This window comes from Mobula hypostoma, chromosome 25, assembly GCF_963921235.1.
Source record: "Mobula hypostoma chromosome 25, sMobHyp1.1, whole genome shotgun sequence".
Classification (NCBI taxonomy): Eukaryota; Metazoa; Chordata; class Chondrichthyes; order Myliobatiformes; family Myliobatidae; genus Mobula; species Mobula hypostoma.
In genome coordinates, this window is record NC_086121.1 from 23,210,191 (window position 1) to 23,238,089 (window position 27,899).

The window sequence follows — 27,899 nt, forward strand, 5'->3', positions numbered from 1 at the left end:
AAACATCCTCTCCACATCCACTCTATCTGTGTCCTCTGGTCCGAGACTCCCCCCACTACTGGAAACATCCTCTCCACATCCACTCTATCTGTGTCCTCTGGTCCGAGACTCCCCCACTACAGGAAACATCCTCTCCACATCCACTCTACCTGTGTCCTCTGGTCCTAGACTCCCCCACTACTGGAAACATCCTCTCCACATCCACTCTATCTGTGTCCTCTGGCCCTAGACTCCCCCACTACTGGAAACATCCTCTCCACATCCACTCTATCTGTGTCCTCTGGCCCTAGACTCCCCCACTACTGGAAACATCCTCTCCACATTCACTCTACCTGTGTCCTCTGGCCCTAGACTCCCCCACTACTGGAAACATCCTCTCCACATCCACTCTACCTGTGTCCTCTGGTCCTAGACTCCCCCACTACTGGAAACATCCTCTCCACATCCACTCTATCTGTGTCCTCTGGCCCTAGACTCCCCCACTACTGGAAACATCCTCTCCACATCCACTCTATCTGTGTCCTCTGGCCCTAGACTCCCCCACTACTGGAAACATCCTCTCCACATTCACTCTATCTGTGTCCTCTGGCCCTAGACTCCCCCACTACTGGAAACATCCTCTCCACATCCACTCTATCTGTGTCCTCTGGCCCTAGACTCCCCCACTACTGGAAACATCCTCTCCACATCCACTCTATCTGTGTCCTCTGGCCCTAGACTCCCCCACTACTGGAAACATCCTCTCCACATCACTCTACTGTGTCCTCTGGTCCTAGACTCCCCCACTACTGGAAACATCCTCTCCACATCCACTCTATCTGTGTCCTCTGGTCCTAGACTCCCCCACTACTGGAAACATCCTCTCCACATCCACTCTACCTGTGTCCTCTGGTCCTAGACTCCCCCACTACTGGAAACATCCTCTCCACATCCACTCTATCTGTGTCCTCTGGTCCAGACTCCCCCACTACTGGAAACATCCTCTCCACATCCACTCTACCTGTGTCCTCTGGTCCAGACTCCCCCACTACTGGAAACATCCTCTCCACATCCACTCTATCTGTGTCCTCTGGTCCGAGACTCCCCCACTACTGGAAACATCCTCTCCACATCCACTCTATCTGTGTCCTCTGGTCCGAGACTCCCCCACTACTGGAAACATCGTCTCCACATCCACTCTATCTGTGTCCTCTGGTCCTAGACTCCCCCACTACTGGAAACATCCTCTCCACATCCACTCTATCTGTGTCCTCTGGTCCGAGACTCCCCCACTACTGGAAACATCCTCTCCACATCCACTCTATCTGTGTCCTCTGGCCCTAGACTCCCCCACTACTGGAAACATCCTCTCCACATCCACTCTATCTGTGTCCTCTGGTCCGAGACTCCCCCACTACTGGAAACATCCTCTCCACATCCACTCTATCTGTGTCCTCTGGTCCTAGACTCCCCCACTACTGGAAACATCCTCTCCACATCCACTCTACCTGTGTCCTCTGGTCCTAGACTCCCCCACTACTGGAAACATCCTCTCCACATCCACTCTATCTGTGTCCTCTGGTCCGAGACTCCCCCACTACTGGAAACATCCTCTCCACATCCACTCTATCTGTGTCCTCTGGTCCGAGACTCCCCCACTACTGGAAACATCCTCTCCACATCCACTCTATCTGTGTCCTCTGGTCCGAGACTCCCCCACTACTGGAAACATCCTCTCCACATCCACTCTACCTGTGTCCTCTGGCCCTAGACTCCCCCACTACTGGAAACATCCTCTCCACATCCACTCTATCTGTGTCCTCTGGTCCGAGACTCCCCCACTACTGGAAACATCCTCTCCACATCCACTCTATCTGTGTCCTCTGGTCCGAGACTCCCCCACTACTGGAAACATCCTCTCCACATCCACTCTATCTGTGTCCTCTGGCCCTAGACTCCCCCACTACTGGAAACATCCTCTCCACATCCACTCTATCTGTGTCCTCTGGCCCTAGACTCCCCCACTACTGGAAACATCCTCTCCACATCCACTCTATCTGTGTCCTCTGGTCCTAGACTCCCCCACTACTGGAAACATCCTCTCCACATTCACTCTATCTGTGTCCTCTGGTCCGAGACTCCCCCACTACTGGAAACATCCTCTCCACATTCACTCTATCTGTGTCCTCTGGTCCGAGACTCCCCCACTACTGGAAACATCCTCTCCACATTCACTCTATCTGTGTCCTCTGGTCCGAGACTCCCCCACTACTGGAAACATCCTCTCCACATCCACTCTATCTGTGTCCTCTGGTCCGAGACTCCCCCACTACTGGAAACATCCTCTCCACATCCACTCTATCTGTGTCCTCTGGTCCGAGACTCCCCCACTACTGGAAACATCCTCTCCACATCCACTCTATCTGTGTCCTCTGGTCCTAGACTCCCCCACTACTGGAAACATCCTCTCCACATCCACTCTACCTGTGTCCTCTGGTCCTAGACTCCCCCACTACTGGAAACATCCTCTCCACATCCACTCTATCTGTGTCCTCTGGTCCGAGACTCCCCCACTACTGGAAACATCCTCTCCACATTCACTCTATCTGTGTCCTCTGGTCCGAGACTCCCCCACTACTGGAAACATCCTCTCCACATCCACTCTATCTGTGTCCTCTGGTCCGAGACTCCCCCACTACTGGAAACATCCTCTCCACATCCACTCTATCTGTGTCCTCTGGCCCTAGACTCCCCCACTACTGGAAACATCCTCTCCACATCCACTCTATCTGTGTCCTCTGGCCCTAGACTCCCCCACTACTGGAAACATCCTCTCCACATCCACTCTATCTGTGTCCTCTGGCCCTAGACTCCCCCACTACTGGAAACATCCTCTCCACATCCACTCTATCTGTGTCCTCTGGTCCGAGACTCCCCCACTACTGGAAACATCCTCTCCACATCCACTCTATCTGTGTCCTCTGGTCCGAGACTCCCCCACTACTGGAAACATCCTCTCCACATCCACTCTATCTGTGTCCTCTGGTCCTAGACTCCCCCACTACTGGAAACATCCTCTCCACATCCACTCTACCTGTGTCCTCTGGCCCTAGACTCCCCCACTATAGGAAACATCCTCTCCACATCCACTCTATCTGTGTCCTCTGGTCCTAGACTCCCCCACTACTGGAAACATCCTCTCCACATCCACTCTATCTGTGTCCTCTGGCCCTAGACTCCCCCACTACTGGAAACATCCTCTCCACATCCACTCTATCTGTGTCCTCTGGCCCTAGACTCCCCCACTACTGGAAACATCCTCTCCACATCCACTCTACCTGTGTCCTCTGGCCCTAGACTCCCCCACTATAGGAAACATCCTCTCCACATCCACTCTATCTGTGTCCTCTGGTCCGAGACTCCCCCACTACTGGAAACATCCTCTCCACATCCACTCTATCTGTGTCCTCTGGCCCTAGACTCCCCCACTACTGGAAACATCCTCTCCACATCCACTCTACCTGTGTCCTCTGGCCCTAGACTCCCCCACTACTGGAAACATCCTCTCCACATCCACTCTATCTGTGTCCTCTGGTCCTAGACTCCCCCACTACTGGAAACATCCTCTCCACATCCACTCTACCTGTGTCCTCTGGCCCTAGACTCCCCCACTATAGGAAACATCCTCTCCACATCCACTCTATCTGTGTCCTCTGGTCCGAGACTCCCCCACTACTGGAAACATCCTCTCCACATCCACTCTATCTGTGTCCTCTGGCCCTAGACTCCCCCACTACTGGAAACATCCTCTCCACATCCACTCTATCTGTGTCCTCTGGCCCTAGACTCCCCCACTACTGGAAACATCCTCTCCACATCCACTCTATCTGTGTCCTCTGGTCCGAGACTCCCCCACTACTGGAAACATCCTCTCCACATTCACTCTACCTGTGTCCTCTGGCCCTAGACTCCCCCACTACTGGAAACATCCTCTCCACATCCACTCTATCTGTGTCCTCTGGCCCTAGACTCCCCCACTACTGGAAACATCCTCTCCACATCCACTCTATCTGTGTCCTCTGGTCCGAGACTCCCCCACTACTGGAAACATCCTCTCCACATCCACTCTATCTGTGTCCTCTGGTCCGAGACTCCCCCACTACTGGAAACATCCTCTCCACATCCACTCTACCTGTGTCCTCTGGTCCGAGACTCCCCCCACTACTGGAAACATCCTCTCCACATCCACTCTATCTGTGTCCTCTGGTCCGAGACTCCCCCACTACTGGAAACATCCTCTCCACATCCACTCTATCTGTGTCCTCTGGTCCTAGACTCCCCCACTACTGGAAACATCCTCTCCACATCCACTCTATCTGTGTCCTCTGGTCCGAGACTCCCCCACTACTGGAAACATCCTCTCCACATCCACTCTATCTGTGTCCTCTGGTCCGAGACTCCCCCACTACTGGAAACATCCTCTCCACATCCACTCTATCTGTGTCCTCTGGCCCTAGACTCCCCCACTACTGGAAACATCCTCTCCACATCCACTCTACCTGTGTCCTCTGGTCCGAGACTCCCCCACTACTGGAAACATCCTCTCCACATCCACTCTATCTGTGTCCTCTGGTCCGAGACTCCCCCACTACTGGAAACATCCTCTCCACATCCACTCTATCTGTGTCCTCTGGTCCGAGACTCCCCCACTACTGGAAACATCCTCTCCACATCCACTCTATCTGTGTCCTCTGGTCCGAGACTCCCCCACTACTGGAAACATCCTCTCCACATCCACTCTATCTGTGTCCTCTGGCCCTAGACTCCCCCACTACTGGAAACATCCTCTCCACATCCACTCTATCTGTGTCCTCTGGTCCTAGACTCCCCCACTACTGGAAACATCCTCTCCACATCCACTCTATCTGTGTCCTCTGGTCCTAGACTCCCCCACTACTGGAAACATCCTCTCCACATCCACTCTATCTGTGTCCTCTGGTCCGAGACTCCCCCACTACTGGAAACATCCTCTCCACATCCACTCTATCTGTGTCCTCTGGCCCTAGACTCCCCCACTACTGGAAACATCCTCTCCACATCCACTCTATCTGTGTCCTCTGGTCCTAGACTCCCCCACTACTGGAAACATCCTCTCCACATCCACTCTATCTGTGTCCTCTGGTCCTAGACTCCCCCACTACTGGAAACATCCTCTCCACATCCACTCTACCTGTGTCCTCTGGCCCTAGACTCCCCCACTACTGGAAACATCCTCTCCACATCCACTCTATCTGTGTCCTCTGGTCCGAGACTCCCCCACTACTGGAAACATCCTCTCCACATCCACTCTATCTGTGTCCTCTGGCCCTAGACTCCCCCACTACTGGAAACATCCTCTCCACATCCACTCTATCTGTGTCCTCTGGTCCGAGACTCCCCCACTACTGGAAACATCCTCTCCACATCCACTCTATCTGTGTCCTCTGGTCCTAGACTCCCCCACTACTGGAAACATCCTCTCCACATCCACTCTACCTGTGTCCTCTGGTCCGAGACTCCCCCCACCATAGGAAACATCCTCTCCACATCCACTCTACCTAAGCCTTTCAATATTCAACAGGTCTCAACGAAATCCCACCCCTTCATTCTCCAAACCCCAACGAGTACAGGCTCAAGGCCATCAAAATTAACCTTGTCATTCCTGGGATCATTCTCGTGAAACTCCCCTGGACCCTCTCCAATGCCAGCACATTCTTTCTTGGATAAGGGGCCCAAGACTGCGCACAACACTCCAAGTGCAGCCTGACCAATGTCTTAGAAAGCCTCAGCATTACCTTCTTGCTCTCATACTCTGGTCTTACACTGGCTGCAGAACACGGGTAGGTAAGGGATAGGAGTTGTAACTGGACATCCTTAAACTGAGCTTGGCACCAAAGAATGGACACCCCTGGAGACTGCGTCTCTCAGCAGTTCACCACAGTCACCACAAGCACGGTTGATATTTATTTATATACATTGTGTGCATGTTAAAATGACTCAAGAGTGCTCTATGGGATTATTATCAAACGAAAAAGAATGATTCTAAACAAAAGAGGGACATTATTTAAGATGAGAAAATAAATAACCTCGGTTAAAGAGGTATGTTTTAGAGACGGCGAGAAGAGGAGGTTTGGAAGGCTCCAAGCTGAGGGCAGGGATGACTGCCCGCGATGCAGAGTTTGTTCGATGGAACGGCAAGTTTGACAGGCAGCCAAGAAGCAGGGTGTGTGATACATCCAATATTTGATTTGTGCTTAATTAGTGCGGTCAGAATGACACAAGGCACCGCGGTTAGAGAGCAGAGGCATGAGGGAGTTGGGGGAGGAGCAAGGTCACTAGGAAGTGACAGTGCTGTTAAAGAGGGTGAGGAGAGCAAATGTATATTTTAGCACACCGCAGGAAGCTGGATGGTACTGGTGTGCAGGGAACTTGGTGTTCTTCGGAACACAGCTCTGAAAGTTGACCTGAAAGATCTGCAAGCAATTAGCAAGGCAAGGAATACACTGGCCTTTATTAAAAGAAGATTAGATTACAAGAGAAGAACAGCATCGTGTTCCAAATATATAGGGCCTTGGTAAAACTGCATACAGATCTAGTCTCCCTACCCAGGGCAGGATGTACATGGCGTGAAGGAATGCAGTCAAGGTTCACCAGCTTAACAGCTGGTATGGAGCACTGTCTGATGAGGAGAGCGTAAACATTCAGGACCTATGAACTCTAGACCAAGGCTTCCCAACCATTTTTATGCCATGGACCGACACCATTAAGCCTGGAGTCCACGGATTCCAGGTTGGGAACCCCTGCTCTAGAGTCTAGAAAAACAAGAAGTAATCTCTTAAAATTCTTAAAAGACTCGACAAAGTAGAAAGAGAGTTGATAGTTCTTCTTTCCAGAACTAGGGAAACAGCATCAAGTCAGGGACCAGCCATTCAGGACTGTGTTGAGAAGCAAGATTTCCACCCAGAACCCACGTAGCCTTTGAAATCTTCTCTGTGCAAGGGCTGGGAAGCCCAGTCACTGAGAGCGTCCAAGGCAGAGGTTGATAACGCTTTTAGATACGGAGGGAATCAAGGTTAAAGATTCAAAGTACATTTGTGATCAAAGTATGCGTGCAGTACTCAACCCTGAGATTCATCTTCCACACAGACAGCCCGTCAAACAAAGAAAACCGTGGAATCCGTTCAAACATTAAACCGCCACCCAACGCACAAAAAAATTGCACAAGCGGCAAAAAGAAAGCAAGCGAAAACGAAAAGGCCAATGGCAGTGAGGTAAAAGCTGAGACATGTTCTTGCTGAATAGGGAGCGGGCCTGAGGGATTGAAAGCTTCCATTTCTTTGGTTTGGACACCCCCTCTCCGTGCACAGGGACCAGCCCCGCGGTCAACTACATACAAATTCAGAGCAGAATCATGAGATATACAGGAGCTCCAGCCCTCTCGCAGAGGACTGGCTCTGCTCTGAGTGGAAAACTTTCTTCCCAACTCGGTCCCCTCGGCTGATCCCTTACTTTGAGGCTCTTCCCCTGCCACTGAGGAGATATCCAGCCTAGTCCCACCTTCCAGCAGCGGATCGGTAGCCCTGAAGGTCCTGCATCTTCAAGAGGACACCCATGAACCCTTTAAGCATTTCCTCCGCCGCTACCACCCTCTCAGGCACTGAGTTCCATGACCTTACCGTCCTCGAGAACATTGTTCCCTGGCTCCGCTCTAATCCTTCACTTAAACCCAAGGTACATCCTGGGATGCGCTGGGGCACGGCATCAGTGATGTAACCTGGGGGCCATCGGGAGCTTTGGGTCTCTCAATGTCCATCTCGCCCAGGCGACCCGGCCAGGGTTGAGCCGGCTCTGGCTCGGTCCAAGGGTCACACCTCTTGATGCACAGCCATCTGGAGGCTCGCTCAGCAGCCTCTGTGACAGACCTGACGGCTCCTTTCTTTGCAGCCCCCGTAATGCCAAGGAGAGAAGAGGGTTCTGCACAGTAGGCTGCCACCCTACCTCTATAGACTCTCATCGTGCCCTCCACCCCCGTCTCTGGCAGTTCTCTACCCGGTACTTTGCCTCCACTCATTTTTCTGCTGATATTGCTCAACCTGTTCAACACTTCCCTGCATTTTCTGCTTTTATTCCACATCCACGTCCCTCCTCACACATCCCCCGGGCACCCTTCCAAAGCAGAGTCCGGTCGACCAGCCGACGGGTCGCCGTCACCGCACATTCTCCACATAAACCCTCGTCTGCTGTTGTGCCACACAGAACGCCAGCAAATCCCTTCGCTTCCTCCCTTTCTCACGCTCACTTCATTTCCCGTTAAATGCACCGTTGTGTCCTCTGCACTCCCACCATTCTGTGGGCAAAGGTGGACTGGGTTTAGTAGAGGCTGCCTTCAGTTTTACGAGCTTTGGTGAGTTCCTGCCCATTACGCGGCTGGGCGTTTAGGTCAGCAATGAAGGTCCTCCACCTCAGGCGGTGTTCAGGGATTCCTTCATTGTCTCACTAGCTTCCTCTCGGTTTTCACTGCTGTCAGTCACACAAGTCCCGGATGGAGACTCAGGAATACCATCACACTCAGGTGCAGAAGGAATCTTCATTGCTGTTTCCGTAACAATTTTGTTTCACCTGTCAGGGTTGTTATCCCTGAGCTGAACCCCCAAACCTGGAGGACCGGTGGGCCACTCTTAGCCTGGCCTCTACCCTTTGACCTGTTTGGCATGGGTGACCCCACCGAGAGCCAAAGCATAAAGCCCTGACTCCAGCCAACGTAGCTCTCTAGATCATTGAGGCACACAAGCCTCCAAACCGAACGACAAAGTTGTGGTCCACTTGGGGGCATTTTGTATTTCACTGCATTCCCACCTGGGGGGCTGATTTCAGGGGCCAGCAAAGCTGCTGAGCACATAGGTTCCAACACAAATGTCCTCAGCTTAAAATGTGAAGCTCAGCAGCTCTTACAGGATATCCTCTTGAAATAAGGGAGTGTTTGTGGTGTGGCTGCAGAGCGGAAGTCGCAGGAAGCACAAATGATTATACTCAGACACAGAAAACAGGAAAGCAGAAATGGAAGGCATTAACAGAGCCGCCTCCTCCCTCCACACCACCCTCCCGCCGCTTGTAGGAGGAGTTTGTACGTTCTCCCCGTGACCGCGTGGGTTTCCTCCGGGTGCTCTGGTTTCCTCCCACAGTCCAAAGACGTGTGGGTGAGTGGGTTAATTGGTCATTGTGAGTTGTCCCGTGATTGGGCCAGGGTTAAATGGGGGCGGGGCGGGGCGGGTGGGTCGCTGGGCAACACGGCTCAAAGGGCCGTAAGGGCCTATTCCGTGCTGTATCTCAATCAGTAAATACTTCCTTGGCCAAGGCCCCAACATGCTCTGCCGGACCCAGGGGACCTCTGCAGGCACGAGCTCACCTTCTGCCCAATTCACTAACAAACGGAGTTAGTGAAGTGGCAGAAAGATGAGCCAGAAAAGGTTTCCCAGCAGATGGCACAGATATGTCTTCCAGGGGCTTTGTTATTTTCCTATCTTCATGATGCACCAAGAGGCCATTCGATCCATTGAGTCTATTCTGGCTCCCAGACCAATCCAACGTTCCCATTTTTTTCCCTCTGTGACACAGTCTCTTCTACGTGCTACATTTTTTATTACGGTTTGGGTGAAGGGGAAAGAGGTAGAGCTCAAAATTTTCAGATGACAATGAGGTAGGAAGAGCAGCTAATTATAGGTCAGAGCAGATTAAATCATTAGATAAACTGTGTCAGGTGTAATTCAATGTAGGCAAGTTCTGTAGGGACAAGAAATAAAGCACTTAAGTGTAAATTTAGAAAATCTCCTTTAAAGATTTGTGTCAGTTCCTTAATTGCTCTAATTTCTGAAACTACAGCAACACCAGTGGGCCTCAGAGCATAAACATTCAACTGAAAGATCATCTGCTCCTGTTACCCAGCATTTTTAGTTGGTTTAGCTTCTACAGGTGAGAGGGGGAAAGTTTACAGGAGATGGGCAGGGCAAGTTATGTTTTTCTTCCCCCCCCCCCCACCCCCACACACAGAGTGGTGGGTACTTGGAACAGGTTGCCAGAAGAGTGATACAGAAACAGACAGAATGGAGGTGTTTAAGAGGTTTTTAAATAGGCGCATGATAAAGGATATGGATCATGTGCAGGCAGAAGAGATTTAGATAAACTTGGTTTCATGCCCAGCACAGATGTCGTGGGCCGAAGGGCCTGGTACTGTACTGTTCTATGTACAACCTCCAGGAGGACCACAACCTTGCCGTAGGGTTTGGGGGCTTATGTTCCTCAATGACCCAGAGAGCAATGTTGGCTGGAGTCAGGGCTTCATGCTTTGGCTCTTGGTAGGGTCACCCATCCCAAACAGGTCAAAGGATAGAGGCCAGTCAAAGAGTGGTCCACCAGTCCTCCAGGTTTGGGGGTTCAGCTCAGGGCCAACAACTCTGACCGATAGAAGTGTTACAGAAACAGCAATGAGAAATCCTACATCTGACTGTGACAGTATTCCCGAGGCTCCACCCGGGAGTCGCATGACTGACAGTAGCGAAAACCGAGAGGAAAGCTACGAACGATGAAGGAAGCCCTGAACACCGCCAGAGATGGAGGATCTTCATTGCTGCCCAAAACGCCAGCAGCGTAACGGGCAGTAAGTAAGTTCTAGGTGGCACGGGACATCACACAGGCCTGGGAGGAGAGGTTTCCCTTTGCTGCGGTACCACGGCCCACTCAGCGGAGCCATGTAAATCACAGGGCAGGGAGTAACACTGAAGCTTGATGTTCGAACACAATCCCAGCCAGCTGATTTACAACCACTTCCACATCCAGCCTGACCCAACTCAAAGCCACTTGGAGAAGAACTGGAAAGAAAAATAAAGACTTGCTATGCTGCACGCACATTTCTATTGACCTAGTCTGGAGGACAATCACCACAACACTAAACAGATCTCCCTCACCTTGTTAAAGCACTAAGCCAAGACAGCGAGGTACAGTCCGAGGCCACGAGAGCTTTAATCAGAGTAAACCCAGCTGTGCCTGAACTGCATACTTAGATATCAAAATCCAAAGTAAATTTATTCTCAAAGTATGCGTAGGTCACCATAATTTACCTTAAGATTCATTCTCTTGCAGGCATGTACAGGAAAATAAATAAATCAATAGAATTTATGAATAACTATTCATAATTATGAATATGAATAATTATGAAATTATTCATATATGAATATGAAAACGGCACGGTAGCATAGCCGTTAGCACAACGCTTTACAGCGCCAGTGTTACGGGTTCAGTTCCCGCCGCCGCCCGTAAGGAGTTAAAGGTAAGCAGAAATGGAAGGCATTAACGGTACAGTCTCCTCTCCCCCCGTCACCCTCCTGCCGCTGCCCGGGACGAGTTTGTACGTTCTGCCTGTGACCGCAATGGTTTCACCCGGGTGCTCCAGTTTCCACCCACATTCCAAAAGCATACCGGTCGGCAGGTGAATTGGTCATTGTAAATTGTCCCGTGACTAGGCTAGGATTAAATCGGGGGTGGATTTGCTGAGCGGCGTGGCTCGAAGGGCCGTGTCTCAATAAAGAAAGAGGACCGACAAACATCCCACTTGCAAAAGAGGGCAAACCGTGCGAGTAAGAATAAATAATTAAACTATACGGAGGAGGTGAGTTGTAGAATCCTTGGGCGTCTCGTCTATAGGTTGTGGGGTCAGCTGAGCGTGGGCTTGTGTCAGGGAGCCAGGCTGTGGTACGCTGGAAACCACCAGCAGCGTCTGCAGTTACTGTGCGGAACTTGGGAAACGGTTGTTCCCGTCGAGGGCAAGATCAGTCTTGCCCTTGTTCACTCCAGTCAAAAGCAACCCACTCAAAACATAACAACAACATCCCGGATCCACGTTACAGTCCCACAGTTTGACAGCTAGTTTTTTAAAAAATACGCCTGAGGGTCGACAAAAGTAGAATATTCCCTTTGAAACGTGACGCCATTTTGCACATTGAGAAAAAACCACAATGAAATCTCCTCTCAACAACAGTCAGTGAATCGAAACACTGCAACCTGGCAACTCCTCCGGTCTCGAGCTGAAACCACCTGCACTGCCAAAATAATTGATTCCCCTGTGAAACAGGAACAGTTTAGGTTTTTTGGAGATACAGCAAAGTAACATTCCAGCCTAACGAGCCCACAGCGTCCAATTACTCCCATGCGCTCAATTAACCTAGCAACCCGTACATCTTTGGGGTTGGGAGGAAACTGGAGCACCCAGAGGAAACCTGCATGGTCACGGGGAGAACGTACAAACTCCTTACAGAAGCAGAGGGAACTGACCCTGTGTCCCCGTTGCTGTAAAGTGCTGCACTGACCACTACGCTATCGAGCCGCCCCCAACAAGGCTCCTTGCTGGGATGCAGACAACTCTTCACTGCGAAGCACCACTCAAAACTGAGCCTGAGTCATAAACACCGTCAACGTTTCTCACTGGGGCAACACAGTCCCCGAACGTTGTCCCCCTCTCTGCGAGGCACACTGTCCCTGGGCCCCGTCTCCACCCCCCCCCCAGGCACTGTTTCTCTCTCCCTCTCTCTCAATCAAGCATTGTTTCCTTCTCTCTGGGCACACAGAGTCCCTGGACGCGGTCACTCTTTCTCAATCTCCTCTGGGTCACCGTTTCTGCAGGCTCTGTTTGTCTCGCTTATGGCAATGTCTGAGCCTTCTCTCTCTTTATTTCTTCTGTAGACACTTTTTACCTCAAGGTTGCAATGTCACTGGGCAGTAAGTCTCCAGGGGCTCTCTCTTACTGGACTCCCACACACATTAGGCTTCAGTTTGTTGACTGCTACCTTTAACGCACACAAGATGCTAGAGGAACTCAACAGGCCAGGCAGCATCTATGAAAAAAAGTACAGTCGACGTTTCGGGCTGAGCCCCTTCGACAGGACTGGAGAAAAAAAGCTGAGGAGTGGATTTAAAAGGTGAGGGGAGGGGAGAGAGAAAGACAAGGTGATGAATGAAACTTGGAGGGGGAGGGATGAAGTAAAGAGCTGGGAAGCTGCTACCTTCAGCTTGTATTGAACTGAGCCAGGCATCTTCTATGTATTGATGACACAAGTAGCCTACCTTGTTCTCAAAACAGTGAGGCGAGGTTTTTGGTTTGTATTAAGTGGGTATTAATCAGCAGCCAATCTCAACATGACTACAAAATGGCGGTTACTTTAGGACTAAAGTGTTAACTCCAGAGAATTAAACGATACACCTGACCAGACGGAAACAGCTAACCTTCCTTTGTCTTCTTGTGCTCGTTCCGTTCCTTCTGTAGAGAGCGCTCCAGCCTGGACCGATGTTCATACACAACTGTAAAAAGAAACAGATGTTATAGATCATTCCACACAATCCTCCATTTCCTGTTATTCCCATGCAATACACACATATTAATGGGACACTTTCCACCTCCCCAAGCCCAGCCACGTGAAGCTCCAGGGAACAGCGAGAGGCAGTTCTTTAGATCTGTCTGTGCCGTCCTCCTCCTCTCTTTTCAACCTGGATTTTATTTACTCTTCAAGACTGCTGCACACAAGGAAGGTAGCAGGCAGAGGGATAGGGCGAGGAAGGGGCAGGATCCTGAGGGAGAGGGCAGGCTGTGCAGGAAGCAGAGGCACTGAAAGAGAAATGCCTCGGGAGGTGAGGAAGGATGGCCAGAGGATGAGGACTCCCCTGAGTAAGGAAGCAGCCTGGTCTCCACGTCAGGTCCAGCTCGCAATGAAAGGGTGGACTTGCCAGCCACATCACAAGTTCATGACTCCCTTCCCAAAGAAAAGGAAAAGTGGCCACGTGGCCAAGTGGTTAAGGCGTTCGTCTAGCGATCTGAGGGTCGCTAGTTCGAGCCTCAGCTGTGGCAGCGTGTTTGTGTCCTTGAGCAAGGCACTTAATCACACATTGCTCTAGTGTCTGTGTGAGGAGTGGCGCCTCACACAGACTTCCAATAAGGCATGAAAATGCCCGATGCAGGCCTCTCATGGTCTTCGTCGACGTTCCCTCCCTCCCCAAAGGGGCGGACATCCATCCCATCAGCGGTCACAGGACCCTTACAGTGTAAGTGCCTCTCAGTGGAATCAGGGAGGAGGATGTGCTTCCTCCCCTCCACCATCAGATTTCTGACTGGGCCAGGAACCCATGAACACCACCTCATTACTCTGTTCTCTTTTTGTACTTCTCATTGTAACTTGTGGCAATTAGTTCATGTCTTGCATTGTCCTGCTGCCGCAAACCAGCGAATTTCATAACAAGTGTCAGAATTAATAAACCTGATTGTGATTCTGGCACCCAACACCTTGCTGAAGCTTCTGCCAAACTGGATACTCGGACCCTTCCGTGAAAGGTTGCCGTGAGTGGTATGTGACCGGGGGAGCCCGAGTCATTGTGGTTGCTGTTGGATCGGGCTGCGGAATTGGTTTTACTCTTGTAGTTTTATTTTCTTATGCTTGTCTGTACCTTCGTACAATCACACGTGATCGTTCAGTAAGTTCTTCAGTGTTTACAGTCGCCTGTGTGTTTTTCTGGAAACTCTGTGTGGTGGGTGTCACATGACTTGAATCCAGCTATTTCATTGGTTAATGTTATTACTCTTACCAGATCTAAAACCTTAGTTTCTTCACTTCCCTTTGTTCCCTCTCTCTATGCTTCTTCCTTTCTAACCTTTGCTCAGGTGACGCTTAACAAAATGGTCACAAGCAACGCAGTTTATGCCTGATTCTTAACTCCCGAAGGTCCTTCGAAAAGCATCAGGATCCAGTACGGCGTGCGGTCCCGTGACGCCCAAGGGAAGGGAAGAGAAACACGGTAAAGCAGGGAGCGTCAGTGCAGGAATACTATCCAAAAGCTGAGGCTACACAAGGCATTGGTCAGACCGCACTTGGAATACAGCGTGCTGTTTTGGGCCCCTTATCTAAGAAAGGAGCTGCTGGCATTGGGGAGGGTCCAGAATAGGTTCACAAGAACGATCCCGGGAAAGAAAGGGTTCAAAGTTCAAAGTAAATTTATTATCATAGTCCATATATGTCACCATATACAACCCTGAGATGCATTTTCTTGCAGGCATACTCAATAAATCCATTATAGAGTAATAACCATAACAGAATCCCTGAAAGACTGCTCCAACTTGGGCGTTCGACCAGAGTGCAAATACAAAAATAAATAAATAAGCAGTTAATATCAAGAACATGAGATGAAGAGTCCTTGAGAGCTGGAATATGTCAATGATGGGGGACAATTGAAGTTGAGTGAAGCTATCCCATTTGGTTCAGGAGCCTGATGGTTGAGGGGCAGTAACTGTTGCTGAACCTGGTGGGCTGCGTCCTGAGACTTCTGGTGGCAGCGAGAAGAGAGCATGTCCTGGGTGTGGGAGTCCCTGATGATGGGAGCTGCTTTCCTCCTTCCACCAAGGATGTCCCTTTACAGGAGATGAGGAAGGATTTTTATAGCCAGAGGGTGGTGAAACTGTGTAATTCACTGCCAGACAGCTGTGGAAGGCAAGCCATTGTGTATATTTACAGCAGAAACGGCGGGAGGAGAAGATGGCGGCGTGACGCAGCTCGCAGCGGCCACTCCGGTGGTGATGTCTGTTATCTTTCAAGTACGGTGCCGTGCACAATCCTGATTTGATGGAGACGGACATGAGAGCACGGAAGAACATCTGGTGAAACTTCTGAAATGCCTGCTTCGCTGCTGCTGCTACTGTGTGGTCCAAAATCTCCGGAGGAGAAGGCCCCGAGTCCTCGGCTTTGCTTGTTGCTCAGCGGCCGGGGCAGGGTCGAAGTGCTCGGCAGAGGATGGTGCTCGGAGAGGCTGCGTCGGAGGGGCTGATCGGAGGCCCCGAAGTTTTCGGACGGACTCAGAGTCCGCTGCGGTCGGGTGCTTCCAATGGTGCTGTATCGGCAAGTTGGCGGCGCTTGGAGGTTCATGGCAGGGAGAGTTTCTCCCTTCTGCTGCCTACGTGAGATGATGAGTCTATCGGGACTTTGGGACTTTTTTTTTTACCGTGCCCATGGTCTGCTCTTTATCAAATTATGGTATTGCTTTGCACTGTTGTAACTATATGTTATAATTATGTGCTTTTCTAAGTTTTAGTCTTGGTTTGTTCTGTGTTTTCTTGTGATATCTTTCTGGAGGAACGTTGTATCATTTTTTAATGCATGCATTTCTAAATGACAATAAACAAGGACTGAGTGTACTCATAATCTAAAAGAAGATGATAGGTTCCTGATTAGTAAGGGTATCAAAGGTTCTGAGGAGAAGGCAGGAGAATGGGGTTGAGGGAAATAATAAATACAGTGGCCACTTTATTAGGTACCTCCCGTAGCCCATCCACTTCACATGGTTCAGCGTGTTGTGCATTCAGAGATGCTCGTCTGCACACCATTGTTGTGACCCGTGGTTATTTGAGTCACCGTTACCTTCCCGTCAGTTTGAACCGGTCTGGCCATTCTTTTCTGATCTCTCTCATTAACAAGGCGTTTTCACCCACAGAACTGCCGCCCACTGGATGCCTTCTGTTTTTCTCATCATTCTCTGCAAACTCTAGAGGCTGTTGTGCACGAAAATCCCGGGAGATCAGCAGTTTCTGAGATACTCAAACCACCCCTTCTGGCACCAACAATCATTCCATGCCCCAGGTCACTGAGATCACCTTTCCTCCCCATTCTGATGTTTGGTCTGAACAAGTGAACCTCTTGACCATGCCTGCAGGCTTTCATGCAACGAGTTGCTGCCACATGATCGGCTGATTAGATATTTGCATTGACAAGTAGGTGGACAAGTGTCCTTAATAAAGTGACCTAGTAGAGTGCCGTGTTGACGCGTGGCCAGGTGGTTAAGGCATTCGTCTAGTGATTTGAAGGTCGCTAGTTCGAGCCTTGGCTGAGGCAGCGTGTTGTGTCCTTGAGCAAGGCACTTAACCACACATTGCTCTGCGACAACACCAGTGCCAAGCTGTCTGGGTCCTAGTGCCCTTCCCTTGGACAACATCGGTGGCGTGGAGAGGGGAGACTTGCAGCATGGGCAACTGCTGGTCTTCCACACAACCTTGCCCAGGCCTGCGCCCTGGAAACCTTCAAAACGCAAATCCACGGTCTCATGAGACTAACAGATGCCTATATAAAAGTAGAGTGTCAGTCAGCCAAGGTAGAAGGGTGGAGCAAACTCCATGGGGCAAATTGTCTAATTCTGCTCCCGTGCCTTACTGTCTAAAACAGGTGCGGCCTGGAAACCAACAAATCACAGTTCAGCCCCCCCGTACCTCCCCCGAGGTTTTCTTGCCAATACTGGGCCTACGTATCAGGCAGCTCAAAGCCAGCAAGGCCCAGCAACGGCTGCCTTCATTTTTAACCTCTTCTCGGTCGTGACGCCCTGTCCCAAATAACAATGGACGAGGGAGAACCGCGGAAAGAAAGAGGGCTGGCCTGGAAGAGCTATCTCATGAACATAGTACTGGGCTGAAATAGCCAACACTGGGGGGAGGGGCATAGTTTTAAGGTGTTTGGAAGTAGGTACAGGGGAGATGTCAGGAGTTAAGCTTTCACACAGAGAGTGGTGGGTGTGTGGACTGCACTGCCAGCGACGGTGGTAGAGGTTGATACAATAGGGTCTTTTATGAGACTCTCAGATAGGTACACGGAGCTTAAAAAATAGAGGGCTATGCGGTTGGGAAATTCTAGGCAGTTTCCAGAGTAGGTTACATGGGTGGCACAAGATTGTGGGCTGAATGGCCTGTAATGTGCTGTAGATTTCTATGTTCGCTGTTCTATGTTTATTTTCCTGTTCGTTTATCCCTTCCCCACAGGATCAAGCCTCTTACCCAGGACAAAGTCCCAACTGTTGCACCATCAGCCCCGCAACTCCTCTGAAACGGGCCTTTTGTTTCCACAGACAATGACTCACAAGAGCCAGGCTCTGCGGTAACGTTTAACGAGCAACGTACTTCAGTGGAGTGCAGCTCGCACTTGGCAGCAGTTTAATCCACCCATGCTCAAAGGTACACCGAGCCAAGCACTAGTGAGCAGATGAATCAGGAAGTAGGTATTAAAATGTGAGGAAGGCTGAGAACACACAGCAGCCTCCAATATCTGAGAGTCCAGGACCGTCAGCAGGAGGTAGACGTAGGCAGGTTTGTGCTTCGGAAGGGTAAATTCCAGATGGAGATTGAGTAAAGATTACATTTATTATCAAAATCTGTCTTCTATTATACAACCCTGAGATTCACCTCCTTACTGGCAGCCACAAAACAAGGAAACCCAGTTAAAAAAAGACCATCAAACACCCAATGTGCAGAATTTAAAAGAGACAATAAAAGTAAGCAGATAACTTTCAGAAGTGCAGTCAACGAAAGTGAGTCAGCAGCCACGAAGCCAGTCGTCACTGTGGCCAGTGCAGGAGCCTGTCGTTGCAGGCCTCAGCACAGAGATGACTGAACCTCGCAGGGCAGTGAGCTGAATGTCGGCCCGTCCCCGACACCCTGACCTTTTCAATCTGGCTTAGATCGGTCAGACCTCGGGCCTTTCCTCAGTCTCGGCCCTGCTGCCTCGAATCACCTCCAAGTCTGCTCTGGCAGCGGCCAGATATTGGCTCATCCCCACCCTCGGGCCCAGGGCCCACGTCCAGGAATCAGTCCATATGCGCCACGCTGCAACTATCCTGCCCCTTCACGGTGCACAAATACCGGGTCGTACAGCAACGCTCCCTCTAATTTGTAATGACCAGTGTGCGCAAAAATCTTGCGCTGTGCAATTTTATTGCCCAGTGACAACACCATGAATAACTTGTTCAATGAAAACAGTATAAATAAGCCAGTTCTAAAATCTGCAGACAAATCATCGCAATCTCCACGTTGTCAACACCGTCCGCATCAGAAAACCGGAAAAGGAAATGTGATTGTGTACAATCATGAAATATCCTAAACACGCCAACACGGTAGAAGGGGACAACCTTTTGTGCGCAGTTTAAATTCCTTTGTGCGTGAGTAGCAAAAGATGTGTGCGTGCGCACACCTCAGAGGGAACATCGTCGCACAGGTTTAAAAGTTCAACTCCGAAAAGGAAGTTACAGGCTATTGATTGCAGTGATCATTTACTAGAAAAACACTGACTAATAAAGTAGTGAATAGTTTTCTTTGAAGCCAGTAAGTCTTCACTATGCTTCACCAGTGCCATCTTAAACCGGAAGGCTGAGGCAAGTGAGAGGGTTCAATCGTTTTAAGGTCTGGGGCGGCGGTGGACAGAGAGGAAGAGATGTTTGGGAAGCCGCAGAGAGAAACGGCCAGTCAATTACTGACCGTTGTAAATTAAAGCAGGCCACGGGAGGCTGTTCAGGAATGCGCGGAACCACAAAATTAAACTGGTGCACAGCATGAAGCAGGGTGGAGTAAGTGACAACCCAGACCATTTGACGCAGCCCTGTTTGCAGCAGGCTGAGAGTTTCAACAGGCCTGACTTCAGAATCAGGTTTAATATCACCAGAATATGTCATGAAATTTGTTTTGCGGCAGCAGTACATCGCAATACATAATATAGGGGAAAAAACTGAATTACAGTAATTAGATTATTTTTAGATTATGAGGACATGCAGTCCTCTTTTATTGTCATTTAGTAATGCATGCATTAAGAAATGATACAATGTTTTTCCAGAATGATATCATGGAAACACATGACAAACCGACTTAAAAACTGACAAAAACCACATAATTATAACATATAGTTACAACAGGGCAAAACCATACCATAATTTGATAAGAACAGACCATGGCATGGTAAAAAGTCTCAAAGTTCTTGAAAGTCCCATCATCTCACGCAAACGGTAAACCTCCAGCGCCGCCAACTTGCCGATGCAGCATACTTGGAAGCATCTGACCACAGTCCGACTCCGAGTCCGTCCGAAAACTCCGAACCTCCGACCAGCCCTCCGACACTGAGCACCGAGCACCATCTCTGCCGAGCGCTTCAACCCCAGCCCCGGCAACAGACAATAGGCAAAGCCGAGGATCTGGGGCCTCTGTCTCCGGAGATTCTCGATCACACAGTAGCAGCGGCAGTGAAGCGGGCATTTCAGAAGTTACTCCAGGTGTTCCTCCGCGCTCCTCACGGCTGTCTCCGTCAAATCCGGTGCACGGCCCCCTAGTTAACACATATCGATATTCATACGGAATGGCCGCGCGTGCTGCGTCGTGCCACCATCTTCTCTTCCTGTCTTAAATAGTTAAATTTCAGTAAGTAGTGCAAAAAAATAAGGATATAAAAAAAGTAGTGAGATAGTGTTCATGGGTTTAATGTCCATTCAGAAATTTGATGACAGAGGGGAAGAAGCTGTTCCTGAATCACTGTATAGTTCCTACCTGACAGTGATGGGCGTCCTTAATGATGGACACCGGCTTTTTGAAGCACCACTCCTTGAAGAAGTCCAGGATACCGCGGAGGCTGGAGCCCACGATGGGTGAGCTGACTAATTTTACAACTCTCTGCAGCTTACTTCGATCCTGTGCAGTGGCTCCCCCACTCCACCACCCCGTACCAGATGGTGATGCAGCCAGTCAGAATGCTCCCCACTTTACATCCGTAGAAACTTGTGGGAGTTTTTGGTGACATCCCAAATTTCCTCAAACTTCTAATGGAATATAGCTGCCATCTTGCCTTCTTAGGTCCTCAGAGATATTAACTCCGCTATCGTAACCGTTTCTGTTCAGTGAACAAACGGCTCTTTGTAAGGCCCAGATACTTGTGAGAAGAAGACAGTGAAGAAAAGAGATAATCCAATTATTGGGGGATTGCACAGGCAGCATCAAGTTGCTGTGCTAATATGCCGTCAGCCGGCTGCAACAGACACCAGGTCACTGCATGGCCAGAATAATGCAACATCAGAATTCTGGCCACTACACCATCAGCAGCAGACTTTTGGTCAGTGCAAAGGGCAAGAGCAGAAATCACTCAAACTTACTTAACTATGCAGCGCTGGTTGGGATACTCAGCGCACATTTGAAACCAGTTCCGTGGTCAGTATTCTCATCTTCCAGTAAGAACTTGTAGGCTGAAGTTCCACCCAGAATCTGCAGTACAAGATCTCGTCTGAAAATCCGCCACGTTAGTGAGGGAATGGCGCACTGTTCCCTCAAGTGGATGCAGGCTCAGGGGTAACATGGTGGATACCTCCCGCACCTAATAAAGCGGCCACTGAGTTTACCTTCATGGCCTTCTGCTGTGGCCCATCCACCTCATGGCTCCGCGTGCAGTACATTCAGACGCTCTTCTGCACACCACTGCTGTAACGCGTGGTTATTTGAGTTACTGTCGCCTTCCTGTCAGCTTGAACCAGTCTGGCCATTCTCCTCTGACCTCTCACTAACAAGGTGTTTTCACCCACAGAACCGTCGTCACCGGATGTGTTTTTTTTTTGTTTCTCGCCCCGTTCTCTGTAAACTCCAGAGACTGTTGTTTAAGTCCCAGGAGATCAGCATTTCCTGAGATACTCAAACCACCCTGTCTGGCACCAGCTACCATTCCACAGTCAAAGTCACTTAGATCTCATTTCTGCCCCCATTCTGATCTTTAGACTGGACAATGTCTGAACCTCTTGACACTTGAGCATGTGTTCAGTGCTGCCACACGATCGGCTGATTATATATGTGTATTAATGAGGTGTACCTCATAAAGCAGCCACTGACTGTAGCTGTTCCTTTGGTCCTATTCACAGAGAAACAGGAAAGTTCTTCCCTGGGCCCAGACCAAGACTTACCTCTCAATATCACTAAAATGGAGGATTAGTTCATGTCTACAGATGAGATTTTCTAATGCAAAGACACTCACAACTATCTACAGATGTACTGTGGAGAGCATTCGCCATCTGGTATGGGGGTGGGGGGGGGGGTCCACCATACAGAATTGGAAAAAGCTGCAGAAACTCTGCCATCTCCATCATGGCCACTATCCTCCCCAGCACCCAGGGGCACCTTCAAAAGGAGATGCCTCTGAAAGGTGGCATCCATCATTAACAATCCAGGGCATGCCCTCTTCTCATCGCTACCATCAAGGAGGTTCAGAAGCCTGAAGACAATATTTTAGGAACAGCTTCTTCCCCTCCGCCATCAGGTTTCTGACAATGAATACACTACCTCACTGTTTATTCCTCTTTTGCTCTCGTTTTTGCACTACTTATTTAATAAATATACTTATTGAAATTTATAGTTTTTTATTATTATATATTGAAATGTACTGCTGCTCCAAAACAACAACTTTCATGGCAAATACCAGCGATATCAAAGCTGATTCTGATAAAGTGGCGGATGCCTCTCAGCAATAATAACTGGGACTGACTATATGAAGCTACCATATTCTACTCTGCTACATAAAACCAATTCATGCTACACTATGAAGCCAATGTTCCTGCTGCTTCACACAGCATGACACAGACCTCTTCTTGGTACCTGGGCAGGTGTACCCGTTTGTTACAAGGACAGGTAGCTGAAATTTTAGCACTAATCAACTTCTCCAAGCAACGCCAAAATCAGCATCACTACCCAAAAATAAAGCCTGCCATTTCTTGTGATAGCAGGATACTCCCAGGATATACTGCCTTGTGAACAAAATGTAGTGTAATGAAATGCCACCTCTTCCAAATAAATAACTTGCCCAAACAAAGTTTCAGACAACTAACTCCATATTAACATTACAGAGATTAGAAATCAAAAAATAGAATGAGCAAAATCTATTTCATTTCTACATTACTTATCTTTTTATTTGAAAAATTCCCATCATTGTGAATTTGAAGCGATTTTCTCACGGGAAAATTTGGCAATAATAGAGGCTTGAACTTGTATTGAGGCGATTTAGAATGGAGTGTATTGACGTCACTTCTATATTCCACATAATGATTTGAAAATACAAGATTTCTCTTTTTTTTGCTTGTTTCATTCCATTCTGGACGTTTAGTTCTTTTATTTAAGTGTAAGGTAATTTGGTCCTTGAAGGCTGCCAACGGTGGATTTTATTGTGCAAGTATGTTTTTGACTAACTTCACCCGTGAATGAATGATATTTTTACACTTTTAGTTACACACGATCCTATGCTCGATCTTCCACCTGGCTGCCATCGAGGACAGAATCTTCCTTCAAGGAGTTGCTGACATCTCCCCGGCGCTACACCTGTTTATATTGTCCGGTTTTAATGTTTTAATCTTCCCAGGAGAGGGCTCTGCAATTGCTCGGCTTGAAGAGATTCACGCAGCGTTCCTCTCGGCTGCCCACGTGCACACGCACACACACACACACACACACACACACACACACACACCACTCTTGTTTTACAGTTACATTTTATTAAAATTTGCTGGCCCAAATATGTTGTCTGTATTCTTTGAAAGCTGCGTTTGGGGCACCGCGGCGTTACTTTATCGGCAGGTTCCAACCCTGAGACTATTGAGCCTGCCTTCTGGTGCACCGTCCCGAGTTAAACTCGGATCTTGCTGACTCCAGAGATACATAAAACAAACATAACTGGTGAAGCTGGGAGAATTTTAGATCAGCTCGCTAAAACAATCAAAGGATCAGAACCGACAAAGCCACCGCGTCCAAGAAATGACCAACATCAAATGAGAGAGACACAGATCCGAACCACCATGAACGGTTACTGACAGAACTTTGCCAACATCGAAACTTGTTCCTTGGTTCAAGAAACAAACGGCAACTTTACTTCAAGCGTGCAGTCCCTTCCCAGGGGATGATGAAGGTGATTTCTGACGATACCCGAGGAAGAAGTTGGAGTTGTTAGCCCTCCCTAAAAAAAAGTTGAGTGCATCAAAAACCCCGCAAGGTCTCTGACCTCAATCAATTCCGCCCTGAGACATTAACGAATACTGTACGCGGTATTGATTCCGCCTCGGGCGTAAGAGATTAATAAATAGAGACTTCTGAGTTCATGCGTAACGTCCACTGGGACAAAAACTTGTTGCGGAGGACAACTATTCCAGGAATGTAAACATCCCAAATTAGCAATATTTACAATATTCTCCCCAAAAAGGGGTGGAGAAAGTCTGGCGTGCAACTAAGTGAACTTTACGCTTCAGAGTCTCGCTTCTGCAGATTGCGATGGCCCAAGATCTTACAGTCACCAGATACCTCTCACCCCGCCTTCAACCCGTGTTACACCCTGTCGCTGCTCTTTTTAAACTCTTGGGGAAATAATTCCTTCTTTCAAACCCACCTTGTAACTGAGCCGAGACAGATTCCTGCTGTTGCTTGTACTTCTCAGCCAATATCTCGGCGCTCCGCACATTTTCCTTTAGGTGGGTGTAGGTGTACAGCCCGAACCCAAAACAAAGTACAACTAGAACACAGAATCCCGTTTGAAGGAGCCCCTTCTGTCTCCTGGAGCACATCCCATTGCCCATGGTGGAACGATTACCAGGCGATACGCTCTATGCAACCATTGATCCGACGGAGTTCCGCAGCCGGGGACGCGATCCCCGTCCTCTTTGGCTTCCCTTGCAGCGAGGCGCCCGAACGAAGATAAACAAACGTGTGCGGGAAGCTCGGCGGAGCAAAACACCCGCGACTCAGCTCCGATCCACATTAACTTGATACAGTTAGGAAGTAGCGAGATGGACAGCGGGACTGTCCAATCAGCTGCGGCGCCGCGGAACCCGCGTACACTTTGCAGCCACTCAACTGCGAGGCTGGGCGGGGTTTGTGGAGATGAATGTGGCCTATCCTTACTTGCCCGTCTGTTTTCGGGGTTTGTGCTGTCGGGGTTCCGTCCGGTTATCGACGGGGCGGTCACACAGGGAGGTCGGAATCACCGCGCACGGCTCCGTCAATCATTCGCCCCCCTCCAAGCTCCTATTCCGTCTGAAACTTGAGACTCCAGGCGCTGTTAGCGCCCTCCAGCACGGGAAGACCGCACAGCTCCTTGTTCGTCCTGACCTTAGAGTCGGCTTCTTCACAACGCATTTGCCGGCCAACTTGTCAATAATACGATATAGTTTGTGTCAGGATGCACCAAAGATAGGGAAGGAACTCCTACGATCCCAGAGCAAGTGAGTCAAATCTTGCGCCTAGTACTGAACTGAGTTTAAGGTCGAAGGTCCCAAAGATTGAATAAACTTTGGCGCAGAAAAGATAAAGCTGTAACTGCGGAAATTCGAAAATATCCAACCGGTTAGGCAGTGCCTGTGAAGAAACAAAGAGTTTTAAAATGGTTTAAAAAGTCACTGGATAGAGATAGAAATCAGCCAAATCTCAAATTGGAGAGCTGAGAAAGGTTGGAACATCCGTGATAAAGTGGGATTAAGGAGGATTAAATGACGCAGAGTTTGGTGTGTCTATTGAGAGCCGGCGATGGAGGTTTGTCTATTCAGATGATCTGCCTGGACCAGATGCAAAAAGGAGATGAAACCAACTGGAAGAAATCCGACACTCCAGGACTGAATGGCTTGTCATGGGAAGAGCGTTTGGGCCTGTATTCACCATAATTCGGAAGAATGAGGGGTGACCTCATTGAAACCTATCAAATGGAGAAACGCCTTGATAGAGTGGGTAGGAAGAGTATGTTTCCGAAGGTGGGACCAGAGAAGACATCCTCAGAATAGAGGGGTGTCCTTTTAGAATGGAGGTGAGGAAGAATATCTTTAGTCAGAGAGTGGTGAATCTGTGGAATTCTTTGCCACAGGCAGCTGTGGAGGCCATGTATATTTAAGGCAGAAGTTGAAAGATTCTTGATTGGTCAGGGCATGAAGGGATCCGGGAGAAGGCGGGAGACTGGGGCTGAGAGGGAAAATTGGATCAACCATGATGAAATGACAGATCAGACGCAATGGGCCAAATGGCCTAATTCTGCTCCTATATCCTATGGTCTTATAGTAGAACTGGTTGGGTTGAGTTGTTCTCCTATTGTGGCAATCCATTTGCAAATGATTCTCGACAATACGAGGAAACATCATCAGTGCACTGTTCACTTGTGTGACCGATACATACTTATCATTCAATTGATTGGTCATCATTACAGAAACTCAGTTGTGACACAGAGAGGGGAGCTTATTAGAACTGTTAGAACTTGCAGGGATATTAGAACTATTCAGGGAAACATTAACCTTCATGCACTTGCCAAGTTAGCTTGGAGCGGAGAAGGCATTTGACAGCAGATCACACACTTACACGATGGACATGCTCTCCAAAGTGGGACTGGTGAGGAGATGATCAAATGGATAGGACAGCTGCAGACAAGCAACAGTAGTGCTGTCCAAATTAAATGTTAGGAGATGGAAACCTTCAGAATCCAAATCAGAAGTAGGCACAGCAACCCCTTCTCCTCTGTCGTGCCCCTGTGTTGTATCATGTGTTTTGCCAGGATCGTTAGGAAGGACGTGGCATGTGTGTGGCAATCCAGATCCCCAAATTTCAGAATCTGTTCTGTGGCAGCAGTGAAGTGCAATACATAAACATTACTATAAGTTACAGTAAGAAATATGCAAAATATAGCACGATAGTGAGGTAGTGTTCGTGGGTTCGTGGACCGTTTCAAAATCTGATGTCAGAGGGGAAGAGGCTGCTCCTAAAATTGTCACTAAGATCTGAGGTTCTACCCCTCCAAGGTGCATAGTGAAAGAAACGACAGCTGAAAGATCATCAGGTTGGTGACACTTTGATCATACTAATCATTGCTGCTTTTTAAATGTATTTATCGAGACACAGTGCAGAACAATCCCTTCTGGCCCTTTGCGCCACGCCACCCAGCAATCACGAGACAATTTACAATGACCAATTAACCTACCGACTGATACATCCTTGGGCTCTGAAACCGGAGCACCCGGAGGAAACCCACGGGGAGAACATCCAAACTCCTTACAGCGGTGGGAAGGAGTTTTGCGTTGTAAGGAGCTGTCAACGAGCACATGGCACTGACTGACACACTGTAGAACAGCAGGTCATGGTCAGTAGAGCTGCTGCCTCTCAGCTCCAGTAACCCAGGTTCAATGCTGACCTCAACAGCTTGTCTGTGTGGAATTTCCATGGGCTTCTTCCCGTTGCTCAGGATTTTTCCCGCATCTCAAAATCATGCAGGTTGGTAGTTTAATTGTTCATTGTCACTTTACCTACTCACACTGCCTGTTATGCCGCAAGCATTTAGGACAGCAATAGAAGTCCTCCATCTCTACAGGTCCTTGGCCATTCAGATGTAGAAGGATTATTTATTGCTGTTTCCGAAACAGTTTTGTTTTACGAGTAAGAATTGTCAGCCTGAGTTGAACCCACCAACCTGGAGGACTGGTGGACCACTCTTAATCTGGCCTCTACTCTTTGACCTGTTTGGCATGGGTGACCCCACCAGGAGCCAAAGCACAAAGCCCTGACTTCAGCCAACGTAGCTCTCCGGGTCATTGAAGCACGCGAGCCTCCAAACCTCAACAAGGTTGCAGTCCTCTTGGAGGAATTTCTCATTGTAATTGACCAGAATGCATTGGTGAATCGTTAAGTCTAGGGGCATTTGACAGGAATGTGGAGTGAAGAGAAGGAGGGATGATGTAAATGTGTGCTTGATTGTTAGTATGAACTTGATGGGCTGAAGGGCCATTTTATGTCCTGTATGACTTTAAGGTGCAGGACCTTGTGCCAATGGACGATGGGAAAAGCCAGAGCTTAGTGTCTTCTCATCTGCAGACAAAATGGTCTGTGGAATACTGTATATGTGAAAGAAAATTTTATCATAATAAATCTTGTGAAAATGAGTGGAAAAGCAAATTGTGCAGAAGATACAGAGAGTCTGCAGAGAGATATAGATAGGATAAGTGAGTGGGCAAGGGTCTGGCAGATGGAGTACAGTGTTGGTAAATGTAAAGTCATCCACTTTGGAAGGAAA

The 27,899-nt window shown here is 49.1% G+C and overlaps 2 protein-coding genes across 2 annotated transcripts in view; one reads left to right on the forward strand and one right to left on the reverse strand.

Annotated features, from left to right (window-relative positions):
* The window catches only part of LOC134338016 (Golgi integral membrane protein 4-like), a 203,806-nt gene extending 178,931 nt beyond the window's left edge, over positions 1–24,875 (reverse strand). Inside the window, exons 1-2 of the mRNA XM_063033518.1 lie at positions 24,249–24,875; positions 13,291–13,365 (exon numbers count right to left, since the gene is read on the reverse strand). Of these exons, the coding sequence (XP_062889588.1) occupies positions 13,291–13,365; positions 24,249–24,435 (262 nt within the window). The 5' untranslated portion in view covers positions 24,436–24,875. The remainder of the gene's footprint in view (positions 1–13,290; positions 13,366–24,248) is intronic.
* Positions 24,876–26,309: 1,434 nt separating this feature from the next.
* LOC134337673 (olfactory receptor class A-like protein 4) overlaps positions 26,310–27,899 on the forward strand; it is a 33,418-nt gene continuing 31,828 nt past the window's right edge. Inside the window, exon 1 of the mRNA XM_063032866.1 lies at positions 26,310–26,672. The gene's annotated coding sequence lies outside the window, so the exon portion shown is untranslated. The remainder of the gene's footprint in view (positions 26,673–27,899) is intronic.